This window comes from Poromitra crassiceps, assembly GCF_964638095.1.
Source record: "Poromitra crassiceps genome assembly, contig: HAP1_SCAFFOLD_600, whole genome shotgun sequence".
In the NCBI taxonomy this organism is placed as follows: domain Eukaryota; kingdom Metazoa; phylum Chordata; class Actinopteri; order Beryciformes; family Melamphaidae; genus Poromitra; species Poromitra crassiceps.
The window spans coordinates 68,634-89,130 of NW_028151808.1; the positions used below are offsets into that span (position 1 = coordinate 68,634).

At 42.7% G+C, this 20,497-nt stretch overlaps 2 protein-coding genes across 2 annotated transcripts; one reads left to right on the forward strand and one right to left on the reverse strand.

Moving 5' to 3' along the window:
- Positions 1-5,579: 5,579 nt before the first annotated feature.
- LOC310771400 (annexin A11-like) lies at positions 5,580-14,052 on the forward strand (the record flags this gene model as incomplete). The annotated part of the gene is made up of 10 exons (XM_083664022.1): positions 5,580-5,681; positions 11,036-11,149; positions 11,467-11,557; positions 11,684-11,763; positions 11,849-11,905; positions 12,040-12,133; positions 12,289-12,384; positions 13,534-13,592; positions 13,762-13,878; positions 13,993-14,052. The coding sequence occupies 10 exons, from the start codon at positions 5,580-5,582 to the stop codon at positions 14,050-14,052; spliced, it is 870 nt and encodes a 289-aa protein (XP_083520148.1).
- A 1,222-nt stretch (positions 14,053-15,274) lies between these two features.
- LOC310771401 (heme-binding protein 2-like) lies at positions 15,275-16,991 on the reverse strand (the record flags this gene model as incomplete). The annotated part of the gene is made up of 4 exons (XM_083664023.1): positions 15,275-15,452; positions 15,606-15,780; positions 16,130-16,257; positions 16,948-16,991. The coding sequence occupies 4 exons, from the start codon at positions 16,989-16,991 to the stop codon at positions 15,275-15,277; spliced, it is 525 nt and encodes a 174-aa protein (XP_083520149.1).
- Between the last annotated feature and the right edge of the window lie 3,506 nt (positions 16,992-20,497).

Sequence of the window (20,497 nt, forward strand, 5' to 3'; positions counted from 1 at the left end):
TTGGCGCGCCGGTTCGTGGGCATTGACTGCCCCAAGAACAGGCCTGACGGTGGGCCATTATGGACCCTTTTCTACAGCGAGACCTCTCCTGAACTTACCCAATCCACAAGAAGTTGCAGTATTAAATTAGACAGGATATGGTACAGTATAACTGTTATGCTGCCATCTTTTATCTAATTTAATTGCCTCTAGTATTAACATAATATAGCTATTTTCAATTTGCTTAATCAAAATACTGGAAATTGCAAATGGAGAGGACTTGAAAAACATGGACATGCGTCAGTGTGCTCATTGAGTCATCATAATTGCTTAAAGTCGAGGTGAACCCATTCGTCACGTGCATCTGAGTCCGTTTCAGTCTGAAAACAAATTGAGAGGCGGACCATATACGGTGTCGATAATTTGATTGAACTGTAGATTGCTGTTATCAATGAAATCTTGAAAAATGAACTTTTGATGTGAAAAACGAAATTATATTTTCGTGATTTTTTTTTTGGCATACATTAAATGGGTGCACTGCATACCCAGGTATTTGAACTAAAAGAAAAGTCATTTTTGGGTTCAGCTCGACTTTAAATGACTGCATGTTATGAAAAAGTGTTTAACTAAGGTCTGGCTGTCTTTCTCATTCCCAGAACAAAGTAAAAGATCCTAAAAGATTGACAAACAGAGGAGCGAATCTGCTCAAAGAGGAGAAACAGGGGGCTGACCTGCTGAAAAGCTTGCCAAGGGTAAGATGTGATGGCCATCTATCTATTTATTTATTTGTATTCATTTGTTAAAAATATATCTAATAATATCACTTTATATGTTTTGTTTTGTTTTAGCTTCAGAAGAAACTGAAAGCGCAGATCGATGCCTGGGAGAGTGAGCAGGGACGGGAGTTTCGGCTCTTGGGCATTAACGTTATGCAGTATGTAAAGGAGCGGTGGGCTCTGCATCACAGTGAGAAGGAAGAGGAGAAACGAGTTAGGGTAAGCAGCATGTTGTTCTGTTTGATTTAATTGATCCTTTATTTAACCAGGGTAATCACATTGAGATTTCCATCTGTTTTTCAAGACAATTGTTCATCAAGAAGGAAACCTGGGTACTTAGAAGATGACACCGCCTCTATCATCTTGTTTTGCAGTGTAGTAATTTGAGGCATAGTAGCCCACTGGAAATTGGATTTAGAAAAAAAGCGGATGTAGAAAAAAAAAGCATCTTCAAACTGGGTATGTATGTTTTCTGAGACGTGATGCAGCCTCTCTTTTTTTACACATCCCAACAGCACGATAAGAGGAAGAAACAGCAGGAGGAGGACATGCTGTATGGGACAATGGTCCCCAAACGCAGACGCTACGACGCTCCCACGGCCAAGGTTCGCAATCACACTTCCTGTCTTCTTAACATAAACCCAAAGCATGGCTTACGTTTCTGCTAATAATCTTTTTTTTTTGTCTGCCTAAAAATGCCAGAGTGTACGCAAGCACTAAATCCTCCCTCTATCCTCTATCCATCTTTTACCAGCTTAACGCCACCTCCACCATCTCTAGTGCCAACTCTAACAGCACCGTGCGCTCAGGCTACGGTGGAGCCGTCTTTCGCTCGCCTGTGTCCCGCCCCCTCTCGACAGCATTGTCTCTTTCCAGAAATCATGGCCCGGTTACTCAAAATAATGCACAGACTTTGTTGTGAGCAGTTTCATGTAGGAACTATTTTCTTTTGCAGTTTTGCTTATATCTCAGCTTTCAGTCTCAGACGCTGAAACCATGCTGTACTCAACGGCTAATATCTACATAACTACTAACTCTACAAACTAACTCTTTTAGACAGAGAAAGCACACATTCTATTAGTACTTTTGTGAACTTTGTGTTCACAAAGTCCAAGCAGAAAATAATCCTCTGCTCTTGTAAAATGAGCCAGAATCCTCAAAAAAAAAAACTCTGGCAGAACCTACCTACAGTAAAAAAAAAAAAAGGCTGGCAGTGAATGTGTTTAGATGACTTCGAATTTAGCTTTTAGAGCTATGAGTTCTCCTTTTTATGCCTCCGCCGGCGAAGCCAGGCCGAAGGCATTATGGATCCGGGTTGTCCGTCCGTACGTACGTACGTACGGCCGGCCGTCCGTGCGGATGTCCGTCCGTCCGTACGGATGTTTGTTAACGCGATATCTGAGGAACGCCTTGACGGAATTTCATCAGATTCGCCTTAAACATTCACTTAGGCTCAAGGATGATCTGATTAGATTTTGGTGGTCAAAGGTCAAGGTCACTGTGACCTCTCGAACGCCATTTTCAAGCTTGTTAACGCGATATCTGAGGAACGCCTTGACGGAATTTCATCAGATTCGCCTTAAACATTCACTTAGGCTCAAGGATGATCTGATTAGATTTTGGTGGTCAAAGGTCAAGGTCACTGTGACCTCTCGAACGCCATTTTCAAGCTTGTTAACGCGATATCTGAGGAACGCCTGGACGGAATTTCATCAGATTCGCCTTAAACATTCACTTAGGCTCAAGGATGATCTGATTACATTTTGGTGGTCAAAGGTCAAGGTCACTGTGACCTCTCGAACGCCATTTTCAAGCTTGTTAACGCGATATCTGAGGAACAATTTGACGAAATTTCATCAGATTCGCCTTAAACATTCACTTAGGCCCAAGGATGATCTGATTAGATTTTGGTGGTCCAAGGTCAAAGGTCAAGGTCACTGTGACCTCTCGAACGCCATTTTCAAGCTTGTTAACGTGATATCTGAGGAACAACTTGACAAAATTTCATCAGATTCGCCTTAAACATTCACTTAGGCCCAAGGATGATCTGATTAGATTTTGGTGGTCCAAGGTCAAAGGTCAAGGTCACCGTGACCTCTCGAACGCCATTTTCAAGCTTGTTAACGCGATATCTGAGGAACAACTTGACGAAATTTCATCAGATTCGCCTTAAACATTCACTTAGGCCCAAGGATGATCTGATTAGATTTTGGTGGTCCACACCCAATTTCCAAGCTATGTAATGCAACATCTCAGGAGCGCCTTGACGGAATTGCTTCCAATTTGCCTCAAATGGCAATTTGGACTCAAGAATGAACTAATGGCGGAGGCATAAGTCCGCGTTGCGGTCGTTCTAGTCTTTAATCTGGTAGAAGCATTTTTCAATCAAAGGTGAAACGACACAGATATGATGGTTTATAGTGAGACTTACCCTGCCCACCCCATTCACTTCAATAGAACTGGCCCCAATGCAAAATTCAAACGCTGTGACGTGAGTGTTGTCTTATCCTTCCTTTTTAGCATCCTTGGTTGTACTGTCTCTCTCCTTAGCTTAGTATTGACCCCTCTGCTCTCTCGTCTCCCTTCCCTCCTCCTCTCCCCTCTCCTCTCCTTCTTTCCTCTCTCCCATCCTCCTCTTCCCTGTCCTCCTTTCCTCTCTCCTCTCCTCCTATGCTCTCCTCTCCCCTGTCCTCCTTTCCTATCTCCTCCTCTCCTTTCCTCTCCTCCTCTTTCCTCAGGTATCAAACACGAGTGGCAGGTGAACGGTCTGGACGACATCCAGGACCGCACCACGTTGGCCGATAAGCTGGGCGGAAACGTGGTCGTTTCTCTGGAGGGCAAGCCGCTGTGAGCGAACCCTCAGCACCACCCCACAGCCCCCAACCCCACGATCCTCCAACCCCCCTAGCCCGCCCGCCGCCCAACCACCGTGCCATCCGGACCCACCGACCGAACCGCAGCTTCACCCCGCAGCTCGCTCTCTTTACCACCTGCAGGAGTAGCTCCTCAGGCCCTTTGTTTTCTTTGTTTTGTTCTTTGCTTTGTTTTCCCAACATGAAAGAGATTCATTAACACCATAATATGCAAAACCTACCAGTTTAACCACACCACTCGTTAACCTGCTAGAAACCAACCACACACCCAAAGCCCAAAGCAGCAACAGCTGGCAGGAAGGCCGTCTCTCTCTCTCTCTCTCTCTCTCTCCCTCCCTCTCTCTCTCTCTCTCCCTCCCTCTCTCTCTCTCTCTCCCTCCCTCTCTCTCTCTCTCTCTCTCTCCCTCCCTCTCTCTCCTCTCTCTCTTGCTCTTGATTTTTGCCAAAAGTCGATGTGAAGGAAGCAGCGAGACGAGACTCTGCCTCCCACAGCGGTTCCACCTGAGCTTTTTTCATATGACTTGTATTTATTATTTGAAACTGTTGTATCTTATCCAGTATGTTCTGCAGAAACTGGCGAACACAATGTTAGACTATGCATTATGAAGAAGATTATTATTACCCAGCACTTTTTTTAGTTTATACACTACAAGTTGAGACAAAAAGGTGGAGAGTAAGCGAGCGTTTCTGTCTGTGGCTAGCTGTCGACGCACACGGACAGACAGGCAGACTCCACATGCTTTCGTTCTCGCTGTTTGGTCGTCGCCTTACTTTCATTGTGAATGTTCCAGTCACTCGTTAGCCAGCAGTTAGTTTAGCAGTTGATTTTGTACAGAACACTACAGGAAGCAGATTGTAACCAGAGAGACCACAACACCACCTGGTCTGATCTGGAGCCTTAAGGAACTAACAGGAGCCACTCTGCAATAAAAGCCTGTGGCAGAACTGAGCCGTGTCCGTCTGTTACTGTGATGAATGTTTCTGTGATCACTGTTACTGTGTTGACTGTTACTGTGATGGCTGTTACTGTGCTGTCCACAAACCAATGGGTGACATCCAGGGGCGTAGTGGAGAGTAAACGCAGTTTACCCACCTCTTTGAAGTGAAGCAGAGAGTTTACTCGCCTATCAGATCAACTGTATCAATCAATTAGGGCAAACAAGGTGGGTAAACTACTCACCTTGGATAGTTTACCCACCTCTGTATTTACCACTACACCCCTGGTGACATGGTGGCTACTGGCTATGTCCATATTTTTATACATTCTATTTGCAACTAGAAAATGGCCTTAACTATGCTGACAGGTAGCCTGGTAAACCCTCCGGTCACGTGAACTCACATTTGTGTTTAGTTCTGCGAGACCGTCTGGCCTCTGGCCCACGGCGGGCATTTTCAGAATCCACAATGCGGACGGGCCAGTCATGGACCTGCCTTGTATTTGACATTGTAAACGTCCAATCAGGAACACTGCTGGCAAAACGGTAATGGCTGCCTCCATGGCGCTCCGGCTTGAGCAGTAACATCAACGTTCGTTGAGTTAAACAGCCAAGTGCATTTATTGCAGAAATAGACTCAATAACAACAATTAAACAAGAACAAGAGTATGCAACAGCGGGGTTTCCTGGACTGGATACTTCCACCCACTGAAATGACAGAATGTGAGTTCACAGATCCGGATGGTTTTAATCAGGCTAGCTGACAGCTGCCTCTGTACATGATCAAGTTTTATTTTCTGCACTTCCTATCTTAGTCTCCTCGCTCTTGATACTGTATTTCAGCCAGACACTTCTACCAGCTACAGTATGACATCACCAGCGAACCACACTGTTAAGAGTATGACATCACCGAGTCCCACCCAGTGAACCGCAGCGTCACAGTATGACATCAGTGAACTGCAGTATTACAGTGCTGTTCATGCTGCTTTCTTCAGACCAGAGAAGAAAAACTCAGGATGAATCATCTTCTCCAGCTCCAACATGAAACATCAGAATTCCAGACCTTACAAGGTCCTAAATCCTGTGAACCAGCTGCTCAGGCTTCCATCAGCACAGAGGTATGAACAGACAGAAAGCAGTCAGGAAGCAGCCTGCTCACTGAGCCGCCTGGCTGCTTCTCTGCAGGTTTAAACTGCTGTTCAACATGTTCTAAGTCCAAAACTCAGAACAGAAGATCTGAGCAGAGGAAGACTGGGGATCCAACACGCACTCATACACCCCTCTCCTCGCGCACGGGAGAATCTGATCCTCTCTGTTTCTATTCCTGTCTCACATGCCTGTCTGTTCCGTCATCACCGTCCACAGATGGCCAAACTGCAGAGGAGAGCCGAGCAGCAGACTGGGAGCCAGTTTAACTCCACACCAAACCGATTCAGCACCCAACTAAACCAGTTCAAGTTAAAACAGGCTAAATAAGGGTACATTTAGACATTAGCAAAAATGTACAGTAACTATACAATAAGTGTGGTGTAAAGTGTCTATTTCCCCCCAGGCTGTTCTGTGACTGAAGGGATTCTGGTACCACCAGTGTGGAAGTGGACCTTGTCAGTGACCTGGCCCATCTTCAGCACCAGAGAGACTTTGCTGCTTGAAGCTCATCCTTCCCATGTGAGGAGCCTCAAGCCCTTTAGTATCCACCTGCCTCCTGGTACTGATGCAGTGTCACAGTCAGGTCATGAATGCTCTACTCTGCCATACTCTGTTATCCCAGTGGTGACTCTCACAGAAACTGGCATAGTGGTCAAAACAATTGTAATTCGCAAACAAATGGCATACTGAACTGGGTCTCATTTATCAAACTGCGTAGGATTCCGCAGCGCCACCCGGAAGTCAGGTGTTTGTTGTCGTCGTGACGTCACGCTGATTCCTCGTATACTCCCACCACTTACTCTAGAGATGATGCGCCACTTGTCCTCTTCCCCCTCCCACCACTTATATAGCCTCAGCCCCCAGTTGAGTGACATACAATTGCTCGAGAATTGCTCGAGTGACACCACTGATGACATCACAATTGCTCAAGTGACATCACAATCGTGACACACATTGCTGCCACAGACAGACACCACTTAGCCAATTTTAAAAGACTAGGGATCTCGCGCTCGAGCTAGCTGCGCGGCCTCAACCGTCCTGCAGCTCGCATTCACAGCTCGGCCGCTGCGCGGCCTTGCCCGCAACTCGACTGCTGTGTGGCCAATGAGACCAGCATCACTGATGATGTCATCAGTGGGATTTATGACATCACTGATGATGTCACAGTGGGATTTATGACATCACTGATGATGTAACAGTGGGATTTATGACATCACGAATGATGTCACAGTGGGATTTATTAAACAAGAATAAGCCAGCACTCAAAAAAGTCCTTTTGAATATTTAATTTACCTCAGTCAGGATAGAACAGCACATACATGTTTCGGCCTTACGGCCTTCCTCAGTGCGGACCTCTTTGTTCACTTTATATACTGATTTCTAGTAATAATCATCTGCTTCTAATGGTCTACTCAGAAAGTTACAAGTAGCACAAAACAAGGCAGCTAGACTAGTCCTCACTGCTCCCCTAGGTTTAGCGTAGCGAATATGCATGCACGTCTCACATAGCTCAGTGGTGAGGAAAGAATCGGCCAACTAATATATTTTCATAGTTATTCAAACTCCGACTCCCACATTTCTTAACAATAACATAATTTATACTTCAAATATTCATACACTCCACCAGAGGGCCAGGTGGTGGACAGATAACTTTACCCTGACCAAGGTCCAACTAGCCTACAATAAGGAGGCTGTAATATCTGTACCGTTTGATGGAACAGTCTTCCAGGTGATGTCCGTTCCATCAAAGGAAAGGCATGTTTTTAAAGGAAACTTAGATTTTACCTACACTCACACAAACCATCCTGATGTATATCACATCTCTTCTCTTCTGCTTGCTATATCTGTTTTGTAGATTACAAAAAATGAGGGCTAGCGGACCAGGCTACATTGTTTAATCTGATTCCTAGATTTGTTTTTGTTTTTTCTTTTATTCTTTTTTTCTTTTATTATGTGTTATTTTACTTTGGTATTCTATTTCATTGTTTGTCTGTCATGTAATGTATATTGTTGTCTTGGACCCCAGGAAGAAGCAGTCGTCTAGGCGCCAGCTAATGGGGATCCTTTTAATAAACAAATTAAATTGAAAAAACAACATTCAAATACAAGCAGTGCAGACATGTGCTAAGGCTAAGCATTGCAAAGCATAATGGTATACAAAGAAACAATGTGGGATGGTCAATGTTAGCAGGGACCTGCTATGTCAGAGCCTTCAAATAATCAGGTACAACCGACAGTAGTACAAAATGTGACAATCTTTATTGGACAATCGATAAATAAATGTGCAGTTGGGGGCAACCAGTCACATCAAGGCTTCCAATAAATTGAAGAACCACTGCACACAGCCGACACAGGGCTACACACTAGCTTAGGGCACACCACTCAAACACGGCACACTACCACCCTCTACAGGAGGCACACGTTATCAGGTAACGCTTTACAATACTGGTGCAAACATGTGCATGAATGCATGCTTAACTCATGATGAATTAAGCCATTAATTGATGCTTACCGCATCATCAACTAATGAAAGGTATGTTTGATGAACACACCGAGTCATATATGAATTACTATTCCCAGCGAGCACAAAACGTTTTTTCAACGTTGATTTTTAGTTGAAATCTGGGTGATATTGGGTTTGAACGTCTAAGACCTAATTTCACCCTCTTTTCAACCGGCTAAAATGCGGTTACAACGTCAACGTGTAAAAAAACACAATTTGGTTCATCATATTGTTAAAACATTTGTTGTAGCTTGGAATAGAGGCAATATTGATAGTGTGTGGATTGGCATTTGTCCATTTTATTGTGTAACTGAGCGTTGAAATCTGGTCTATACGAAAACTACATTTCAACGCATTTTATGTCACATGAAATATCATAAATATGGGACTATATAGGCTATGTGGTGCCAGCAAAAAGCTTCCAGGACACAACTATGGTTAATAGTTTAGCGCAATACTATAAAATAATGAATTCAGTTCCTGCCGCAACGTGCATGCGCAAGTACTTAATTGCTAGCTACTAACCGTGACTGACTAGACTAGACCAAAGCAAGTCTGCACCGGTCTGCACCAAGTGCGGAACGCTATGTTATTGTAACAGACTGTATACAAGGCTCTGTGTACCTCCTCAGTCTCTGGTGTTAAATGAAGTAACCTCTGAAGCCATAGGCTACAGCCTATAGACAACACACACACACAACATAATTTTAGTCTGTTACATTAATATAATAGTCTCGTACACATCACATAAAATAACTTAACTCCCGATCGTCGACAATCATGTAGTCTACAAGTTGTGTGCGAGATAGAGTATATATGTGCCCAGCTCTCTATAGAGTATAAGGAAATGTATAGCTCAGCGCGTTAAGCGGACTGGCTTGAATGTGGGAAAGCGGGGTTCGAATCCCGTGTGCGCTGCTGAATTTTTAATTTAAGAACCTGGTGAAATATGGTCTAAATCTGAACGTTCAATAAACGTCTGCAAATAGTGGGTGAAAAAACTTTCACTTTCAAACCTTCCTTGCACGTTTTTTCAACGTTGACCCTAAACGTTTTTTAAACGTCTTTTCAACCGAAAAATGCTTGCTGGGTTAATTAAGTAGGCTATGCCTATATCATCATAGTTAATTCCTCATCAACACATACATCAACACACTGTGTTCAATAATACCGTAATTCATGTGTTAATTACCACTATTAATGTCACTTTTCCCCAACCAATCTGCATTTTCCTTCCTTCTTAGCTAACGAGCAACTGATTGTCAAAACGAATTTGACCATCGATGAAAAACGTGACTTGGACATAAAGCAAGCTATCAATTGATTTATCAACATCCCCCTAGCTATCTACAGCTCCGCTAGGCCGGGCTGCACCCGGACATTTCCTTCAGTGGCTGGCCAAGCAGGGATTCTATTACCACGGCCTGCCATAACGTTACACCGGGAGCTTCACACTAGCTAATGTAGCTAGTTAGCTAACTTCCCAAATGCTTGTGACTATAGTGTGCCTCTCCTAGCAAAGGCTACACGGACCAAACCAAAATGAGGACTTGGAGAAGTCAGCAAGTTGGACTAACGTTACAAGTTCTGAAAATATGTGCCTTTCGTCATTCATCGGTTGTTCATGTCTATAAGGCAGCTGTGCTGCTAGGCTAAATAGCAAGTGCTAACGTTACCCAGCCGGTAAGTAACGTTAGCGCTTCCTAGCAGCACATTGGACCGATGCTGGAATGAGACACATATTTTCAGAACTTACCACTTCAGTCCTACATCCTGGCTCACTTCCATGTCGTCTCCTTGTTTTTGCGGTCTGGAATCCGTTATTCCATGAGACTACACTACTGTTGTGTTAGTCCCAGACAGCCAGGCTAGAGAGAGCCTGGTGAGTGGTGACGCCGCCGCGGGTTTAAAACACAGAACAGGGAAGAGAGGGGAAGGGTGGGAGCTAGCGTGCGCGCGCTGCGCGCCGGCCGGCGGCAACGCTTTGTTGCCAGGGTAACAAGTCCTTACTGACGTCACAAAAATTATGGTTCTCGCACAAAATCGCCATAAATCCATGTCATCTCGTCTACGAGAGTTCATAGGCGCGAGGGGTGGTTCATGGGGGTAACATTAAAACACTTTCACATTATTTATTTGAAGCTTAGCCCATGTTTAATATGACCATCCAAGATTGTAACAACATATATATGATACAAAATTAAGAAATGCATAATATGGCCCCTTTAACAATCTGTTTATTGGAAACTGTATGGAACAGTGGATTTTCACTGGAAACAGTGATGTCTGCGTGACCGGTGGAGGCTACGCAGCTATCGGCCACTATCGGAGCCAAGTTCAGCCGATAACGATAGTTTGTAAAACGTCCTATCGCCGCCGATTAATCGGACAAATGGATTAATTGGTCGACCTCTACTTCAGAGAGCTTGGTTGGTGCAATTGGGGAGTTGTATGAATCCATTATAGGTTGAGATCAGTAAGAGAACTTTAATAAGACATATCCCCGGTTCTCTGATAACATAGTGAGGTATCTCAGCACACTCTCCTCTTTGCCTTGAGCGAGGAAGACACATGCTTGAGAATGCCATTCCTATGGGCTGCAGTTTATAAAGGTGGGCTCTCCTGTCTCTGCTGTGATTGGTCTGTCTTTGACAGACGGGGTGTCATTGGAGCTTCTGTGGTTTGATCGCTAGAGGGCGCTCTTCTATAGGCTGAGATACCTCGCTGTGTTTGTTTCAGTATGTTTTCAGAGAACCAGGGATATATGCAAATAACCGAAAGTTTTGAAGTATTCCAAGCATGTGTTGTTTCTTCTTCCAGGATCTGATTAAGGACCTGTATTCAGAACTGTCTGGGAACTTCAGGAAGGTGGTCATGGCCTTGATGAAGACCCCAACTGAGCTTGATGCCTACGAGCTCAAAACCGCCACAAAGGTTAACGCTCACCAAGAAAACCTGGCAACAATTTTCTGTATATCTTTCTTTTCAATGTGAAATTGCTTATAATCCACATTATTACATATTTTTGGGACATTAAAAGATCATTTGCTGAGAAATGTTATGAGGCAGATGAAGCATTTTGTCATTTGCTGTACCGGTATTTCAAAGCTTCTCCTTTTCTTTTCTTGTTTGTATTTACATGATCTGTTGTATATTTGCATGAACATTCACCTCAAAATAGGAATGTTTTGACTATAAATCTGAAGTAGGCCAGTGGGGAGGGCTTGAACTAATCTGTTTTGTCCTAACAGGGAGCAGGAACCGACGATGCCTGCCTAATAGAGATCCTGGCTTCTCGCTCCAACGCGGAAATCAAGCAGATTAACCAGGTTTACCAAACAGGTGAGACGCCCCCAGGCTAGAACTACTGCTCTCCTTTATCACAGTGTATCATACCCCTGTGCTGAAAGATTAACGTGTTTTTTTTTTCTTCAAAAACTTTTTTTCATCACTATTGTGTCATTACAGAGTACAAGAAGTCTCTGGCGGATGAAATCCGTGGGGACACCTCCGGCCACTTCCAGACGCTCATGATGACACTTGCCCAGGTCAAGATACAACCCTTAGTTCCCGTATACCTAACGTCTATTACCAATTGCATACAGATATAAATATTTCTCTTTGTACTTTTAGGGTGATCGTGACGAAGAAGAAAATGTGGACGTCTCTTCAGTCAAGCAAGATGCTCAGGTAAAGTCTGCTCCATTCTCATTCATAATGACAGCATGACAATGTATCCCCAATTCTTACATTGCATATTACCTGATTACCTTTTGACTGTAGAGATATTTAGTTGTGTGTACATATCGATGTTCTCTTTGTAGTCCCTCTATAATGCTGGAGAGAACAAGGTGGGGACTGATGAGTCCAAGTTCAATGCTATTCTGTGTGCCAGGAGCAAGCCCCATCTCAGAGCAGGTACACAAACACATGATCATAAGCAACATGATAATCGGTTCAGCATTCATTCATAAACATCTGAGAAAATAACTGAGAATCTGACCACAAATACCAGTGCAAATACTATTTTGGCTGTAGGTGTTTGTAACTGACAACTTGTGCGTGCCGTGTAGTGTTTCTTGAGTACCAGCAGATGTATGGCAAGGATATTGAGAAGATTATCAGCAGCGAGATGTCCGGGGACCTGGAGAGTGGCATGTTAGCAGTGGGTAAGAATCTGCACACACATACTTACATACCCAGGAGACCACACCTAGTATACACATACAGGTCTGGTCTTCAAAGGGCGACACCCATGTATTGGTAACAGTGTTGCGGGTAACTCATGACAAAAGTAACATATTACATGTAATATATTACTTTTAAGCAGTAACTGAGTAATAAAACTTATTACCAATATGATTTCAGTAATATTATTATACCAGTAATTCTGACAAGACAAGTTAATTTTTTTATTTTTTTTTATCAAACCACATAAATAAAGATACAATTATTTCCTAATCAAATTGTGTGTTTTTATGCAAATAACCATAGATGACAATAACAAAGGAAAAGGATAACATTTAGAATTTTGGACCGTTTACACAGACCTCAAGGCGGTTTAACTTCTTTTTCGGGATGGTTCTGGGGCGGCGATTTCATTCTGCTACTGCAGTTACTTTGGTGAAAGTAATGCAAAAGTAGTGTAATAAGTAATGAGTTACTCTACACAGACAGTAATATTGTAAAGTAACTTATTACTTTCAAATGAAGGGAACTAGTAATACTGTATATAGTATATTACATTTTGAAAGTAACTTGCCCAACACTGATTGGTAAGAGCTAGGTGCAGATATTTACTACATGACAAGTGCAGAGGCTCGTCTACGTCTGTCTGATAACAATAACCCATTAACTAGGATGATGACACTATACTGTAACAGCCTCCCGGAATCATTATGGAATTTTATACCACACAATATTGATTTAGGTGGCTTGATGTTCCTAATTGAGAGGCAAAGTGAACGTCACTTCCTGCTTCAGCGCTGTACCAGAAATTTTCTTCCTCAATTTATTTTCCCATAGATTTAGTAAAATGCTTGTAAAAATAGTGTTACTAGGTCAAACTTAACGTTTCAGCTATATTTAGAATGGGGAGAGACCATAGAACATTTCACTCTGACCAAAACTTAACAAAAACATTGAAAAAATATTTTCTTTAAACCTTTTTCTTTTAACGTTTTGGTCCGAGTGAAATGTTAAGCGATCTCTCCTGTTTCTAAATATATCTGAACCGTTTCCCATAAAGTGAATCAACTCACTCATATTATTCATAAAACCGGGCTTATATAAATAACCTTACGTTTTCTCTGTTTCAGTTAAGTGTATTCGGAATGTCCCTGCCTTCTTTGCTGAGAGGCTCTACAAGGCCATGAAGGTGAGACACACCCATCTTGTTTAGATCGATAATATTCCATTTCCATACATTATGTACTCTTTGTGTCACCCTTACTGTGTGTGTGTGTGTGTGTGTGTGTGTGTGTGTGTGTGTGTGTGTGTGTGTGTGTGTGTGTGTGTGTGTGTGTGTGTGTGTGTGTGTGTCTCAGGGACCCAAGGACAGCGCCCTGATCCGGATCATGGTCACCCGCTCTGAGGTTGACCTGTTGGATGTCCGCCAGGAATATGTGAAAAACTACGGCAAGTCGCTTCACACGGACATCTCTGTAAGTGTCTCCATCCCATACACCACCTGAATAACCAGAGCACCACGGATGGATCGATGAGTGGGAGGGAGAGACAATCTGTTGCTGATGCTTGTGTTTTATTGGCAGGCCCAGGGAGACACGTCAGGGGACTATAAGAAACTGCTACTGAAGATCTGTGGAGGCCTTGACTGAAAAGGAAGCAGAACATCTGCTACATCATTGAAATATCCCACAAATGATGTTTATGGGCTGACCTACATGTATACTAAACAACACAATCTGCAAAACTGTATGATGTGCCACTGCTCTCAATGCAATGCTTATCTAGTAAGAACTTCATATGACCACTTTCTTTTTTTCTGTGAGGTGAAGATACAGTACAGTACATGCCCTAATAAGATTAGATTTATAAGAGTACATTTGGATTTAAGAACTATATATTTTTAGAAGTATATCTGAATTGTGCCGATGTTATATCTAAAGTCATGAGATTGTTTATCTGCCAGTCAGTTAATTTTCTAATGTTAAGCAATACTGAATAAAACATGAGATGTCAGAATACCTGACAGCCAAGTACCAAAGTAACAAAGTCAGTTAGATTCTTATATTTCATTATACTTGTGCTGTATTCGCGGATGGGTTTAATTTGAATCTACATTTATTTGTATGTGTATATGTATATATATATATATATATCTAATATATATATATATACTGTATATATATATATATATATATATATATATATATATATATATATATATATGTATATTTGTATACATTCGTATATGCCAGTCAGTGTAACATGCAACCTCAAGCGTCCTGACATTTCATAAATTGTTGGTGCTTTTATCGTCAGGTGTATCAGAAAATAAATTTTGGCAATCCACATTGGGAGTATTTCTGCTCCAGCACATGCGAAAATTAGCCTGGTAAACCAGCCAGTCACGTGAACTCACACTTCATTTCGTTCTACCAGAACCATGTGAGTTCACGTGACTGGCTGGTTTACCAGGCTATGCGAAAATATGAGAGTAAGACAACTCTAACTGGACAAGAAACAATAAACCATCTCTTATAATATATTTAGACTCAAATGTCAAATTCATAGTCATGTCTATTAAATGCCTTTAACCCCTTTTTTCTTTTTTTTGCAAAAGCTTCATAGTTCAATGAAAATATTTTATGCTTTAAATCTAAAATGGTTCATGGATTACATTCTAATCTAACAAACCTATCAATTTAAAAGTCAAGCACGTTGCCGTGGAAACAATTAAGCTTAGCTCAAAATCACAAATCAGAACGAGCGGGTCGCCGGTATATTTTCTATCTTGTAAGGGCTCCTTGGCTGAAAAACATTTGAGAACCTCTGCATTATGACTGGTGAGACAGACAGGTCATAACATCCTTTCATTCAGGCAGCAGAGATCCAGATCTCATTGTGGTGAGTGTGGATGATGTCCCAGGGACTGTCGTACACAGCACCAGTGTATCTGTGGTCCTCAAAGGGTTTCCCAGCCTGAACCAAGGCCTCACGGAGCTGCTTCATGTTCTCCTGGCCAAGAGCATGGCTTACAAAACCCGTGAAGGTCCTATAGAGGTAGATTTAGATGTTCAAAAACAGAATCTGAAAAACCCGGCTTCTACTTTTCCATTTGATGGACATAAGAGTTTGCTGTAACTTGAGAACATCAGAGTTTTAGTGCCATGCTCCTCAGAATGAGCTTCAAAGGACCACAACTGACCTGACATAGATGGTGGCAGCAGGTCTGAACTCCTCTGTGACTGAGGGGTCAGTGGGTTTGGGCAGCACCGTGTCAGCGAACACAAACCAAGATACAGACACGTTACTCTCGGAGCCGTCTTCCCCCACTGTCATGGAGACCAAGACAGGCCAGGTACTCATGGGGACATCAGCTCCTTGGAGAGACAAGAAATAAAGTCATTACAGTGTGTGGCACTTTTGTGCAAAGTGACTTACAATAAGTGCATTTTGTCACTTGTCAGCTAAGCCTTTTAATAAGAATAAGTAGCATTAAGTTGAATTGTATTTATTTATTTTTGAAGAAGAGGCGGAAGATCATTACACAACCCTTTCAAGATTCAAAATTAATTTTAATAGCCATAGTGAGTAATCAGATTAACTGAGGAATTTTACTTTTGACACTCTGTGAAGTGTTTCATCTCTTGTGGTATGACTATGCTATTCCCATAACATTGTTATAATATTCCTATAGTTCTGCTGTGCTAATTGTATAGCATCGCTCACCTTCTTCATTGTGTCCTTGGAAGTAATTATACAGCTTGTAGTTTCCTGCTTTCACATCTTCTGTTTCAGCACTCGGGACCTTGGTTGTTATCCATCGGCTGGCGCGTGTACGCACGCTCTTCAGTGTCCTACCAGAGCAGAAATACAAATCATAAGAAATATGTCAAATTGCACCATTACGAAAAATATCTACAGCAATCCTAGTAAAGCTCAATTCAAATATTGCAGCTAAACTGTAAACTTAATAGGACGAATCAGCGTGACGTCACTTGCCACCCAGAAATGCAGAACCCCCCTCGGCAGTTAATAGTATGAGTTGTGCCAAACATTAATATCTCAAAAACTATACATGACATCGCTTATATTTTGACATTCTGAGTGAGAGCAGAGGTAGCTCAAGAGTTTGATGATGTATAATACATGCATGTCGTGTTAAAGTTGTGTGAACTGTCGCAGTTATTAAAATGTAAACAGAGTTAACTGGCTAGAGTCAGACACTCAAGCCTCGCGCCACTTGGGCTCCATAGGGTTCCATTGCCGTTGACACCCAGTGACGCGGTTTGTTTACCAAAATGCTGCTCGGCTGATCCCTCGTATAGGACACCTACTTATTTAATGTGTGTGTGTGTGTGTGTGTGTGTGTGTGTGTATTTCCGAACATACAGTACAAGGTCAAATTAATAAATACTCTAAACCATTTTATGTTATTCATAACTCCAGGTCCACATTTTTCCATGATGACACACGTGTCACAGAGAGACTCACAAGGTGAGAACAATACCAGCCCCGCTGTCGTGGCTCGTAATGAGTGAGCTTACCTGGTTGATCTGAACCACAGTGAACTGTGGGCATTTGTAGCCATCATGGCAAAATCCTGGTGCAGTCCAGCCTGGTGCTCCAAGCAGCAGTGTCAAGGTGAGAGCTGCAAAAAGCAATGTGTGCACTGGAGGCAACGGCGAGCACTTCATCTTATATCCTACTGTGCGTCCTTGTAGCAGCAACACTGGACAATATTCTCTCTCTTCCAAGTTTAGCAGCTTTCAGGATCTTCGCCACCAAGGCAGGCGGCTGGCAAACCCACGCAGGCTTCACATAGGCTGTTAGAAGCAAATGTGTGTTTGCACTGCGTGTTGCTGCTGGCAGTAGACAGCCCGATGAGCCGAGCACCTGCTTTCTCTGTTTGTTTTCATCACAAGCCCCATGGGGATGAAACCAAGATGAATAGGTTGAAACCTCAGAAGAGGTGACGCCCAGGGTCACTCCAATTGGGAATTATAGAGGGGGAACACACGCGTGTGTGTGTGTGGGGGGGTTTATTACTGTCGATGTCTTTCTGATTCTGATTCTAACAAGTTTGGAAAAAAGGAAGATGAAAAAATAATTTTGTATAAACGTTTGCCAAGAAAAAAAGAACACACAAACTGAAGCTCAAACTGCTCATGGCTGATTTGCATGGAATGCTGATGTCTTGGGGGGTTAAAGTATGTTGGATACTTGTCTATGTAAACTGTGTTTCTGTGGTATATTGTTTGTTTTGATGTTTTGCTATATGGTTTTATGCTTGCTGCAGCAGAAATGCTCATTTTTGGCTGCGACAAGCTGACACCCACAATTGCAGAAGCATTTCCCCTGCATGGGCATGATGTGAGAATTTCACTGTGGTGAAAGATACGGACAAGAATATTGTGACTCTGATACAGTGTGGTGCTGTAACTTACTTTCCCAGTAACTACTAATGCAACTACTAGTAAGTAGTAACTACTAATGTATATATATATATATATACTGTATATATATATATACATATACAAAGGAAACCCAGGTCTCTGATTATAGGCGTGAGATATCTCACTATGGGACATTATGATCTGCAGCAGGGAGGCAAGCAAGCTTTCCCTGTCATTTTAAACCAGTCCAATGTCGTTGTCTCTGTTGTTGTAAACTTATGAGGGACCTTCGTGTACTAGCTGGTGCTAGATGGTGTCGAGTGTCAATAACAGTAGCCCTTACTGAGGGCCGGCCACACACACGCACACACACTGCAAAATGCATTATTTAGATTGAGTCTTAAAATGTTGTCTTACTTGAGGCAAGAGACTAATCTGACAGACTCACGAGTAGCGAGCACACTCAATCCAACGAGGAAAAACTCAGGTGCAAGTCAAAAACAAACTATTTAGAAGAGAGAAAAACACACATTCACACAAAAACATGACGCAAATCAACCATAACCATTCCTTTCCGCTCCATTTCACCCTGAGTGACTCTTCGCGGATTTCACTCTCATTTTCAAAGGTTTCTGTCTGAACAAACAAGACTTAAAAGTAATTTGATATCAGAAAAGTCAGAGCCATCAGAATACATTTTCTGCAACACTCAGTGATACTTTCATACATTCACTACTGGCTGGCTTTGATGCCTTCTTTGTTGTCACCGTCTTCATCATGTTTCACCACCAATATGATGGGATTTGCAGCTTGCCACAATACATCGATGAGGACTCACAACTCCATCTTTATCCCATTGATACCTGATGCAGCATTTGCGTGTGTATCCCTTTAAGACGGCGAACCGCGTGACGCGGTCTTATAGGGATACACACACAAATGCTGCATCAGGTATTAATGGGTTAAATGAACCCTCACTGCCAACCACTTTCATGTGCACGATGAGGAGGCACAAAAACACACGTTTGGAAATCGCCTGTTTTACTGCAATTGTGATTTAATCGTATTGTTCAGTGTTCAGCTGCTGGTAAATCCAATTGAGTGTGATGTGTTCTGCTGAATATGAGGGTGGATTAGTGTTTAGTCCAATATATTTTCTTTTTGCAGCAAAATCAAGCAATTGTGATTGAATCGTATCGTGAGTGATGTTCTCAGTATCTGTCTCACATGCAACTCTGGTTCCTTCGCTTTCAGCCCCCGCCTGTTAAACACCAGCAAGACATTTCACAGCTTTTGCATATCACCTTACAATCAGCTTACTCACAGAAAACTAGTGTTGGCAAAAGCTTTATTAAACGAACAGTCAAGCATTTTGTGTGGTGAGAGAAAACCTGTTCACATGGGGGAACTTCGGGAAGGTATGCTGAAAACTACTTCCCCAAGTCTAGTCTACAGCTATCTTGTGGAGGTCTCTCGCCCACAGTTAACAGGCGCAGGGCTTAAGAAAAGCCTGACTGTGGTGAACACACTTGAGCCTCTTCTAAACATGAAGTCTATGATTCTACTGAAAGACAATAAATGATAACATAAAATTATTGCCCAGCTTAATGGGTGCGTTCGTAAATGTCACTCCGAGCGCACTCTGGCACAAACTGGACTGTTGGTAAATTGGGAGCGCTGTTGGAATACAGCGTTCAGTTATTCAGAGCACTACACTCTCGTAGTGGCAGAGCAGCACTCTCAGCATTCCGTCTGAGCAGACGGAGCAGCAGAGCGCTGGAAGAGAAGAGAAGGGGGCAGAGGAGTTGAGAGCAGATAAGAGTGAGCCGTTTGTATGTGTAGCAGTTAGATAACTGCTAGCCAGTAGCCAATGTTTCTAAAACTAATGACCCGTTCGCTCTGCGTCTTTGAACAGCCGCAGTCTCATTTTAGTGAAGAGCGTCAGATTGGATTTACGAACGCACCCTAAGTGACCTGAAACTGATTGAAATGAAAGTGACATGGGGATGTGAGTTTATTGCTCTGTTACTACTGAACAGTTCAGCTCTGCAGCTTCACCTGCTGCTGCTGCTCTTCTCACCACAACACTTATGCCTTTTGAGATGATGATGCAGGCGAAAACTTCTCCCACAAACACTGCAACTAAATGGTTTGTCGCCTGTGTGGACTCTCATGTGTGTCTTCAAGTTTGCTTTCCGACTAAAACTTTGACCACAGTCCGAGCAACTAAATGGTTTGTCGCCTGTGTGGACTCTCATGTGTGTCTTCAAGTGTTGTTTCAGACTTAAGGTTTTACCACAGTCCGAGCAACTAAATGGTTTGTCGCCTGTGTGGACTCTCATGTGTGTCTTCAAGTTTACTTTCAGACTAAAGGTTTTACCACAGTCTGAGCAACTAAATGGTTTGTCGCCTGTGTGGACTCTCATGTGTGTCTTCAAGTTTGGTTTCTGACTAAAGGTTTGACCACAGTCTGCACAACGAAATGGTTTGTCGCCTGTGTGGACTCTCATGTGTGTCTTTAAGGTTTGTTTCAGACTAAAACTTTGACCACAGTCTGCACAACTAAATGGTTTGTCGCCTGTGTGGACTCTCATGTGTGTCTTTAAGGTTTGTTTCAGACTAAAACTTTGACCACAGTCCGAGCAACTAAATGGTTTGTCGCCTGTGTGGACTCTCATGTGTGTCTTCAAGTGTACTTTCT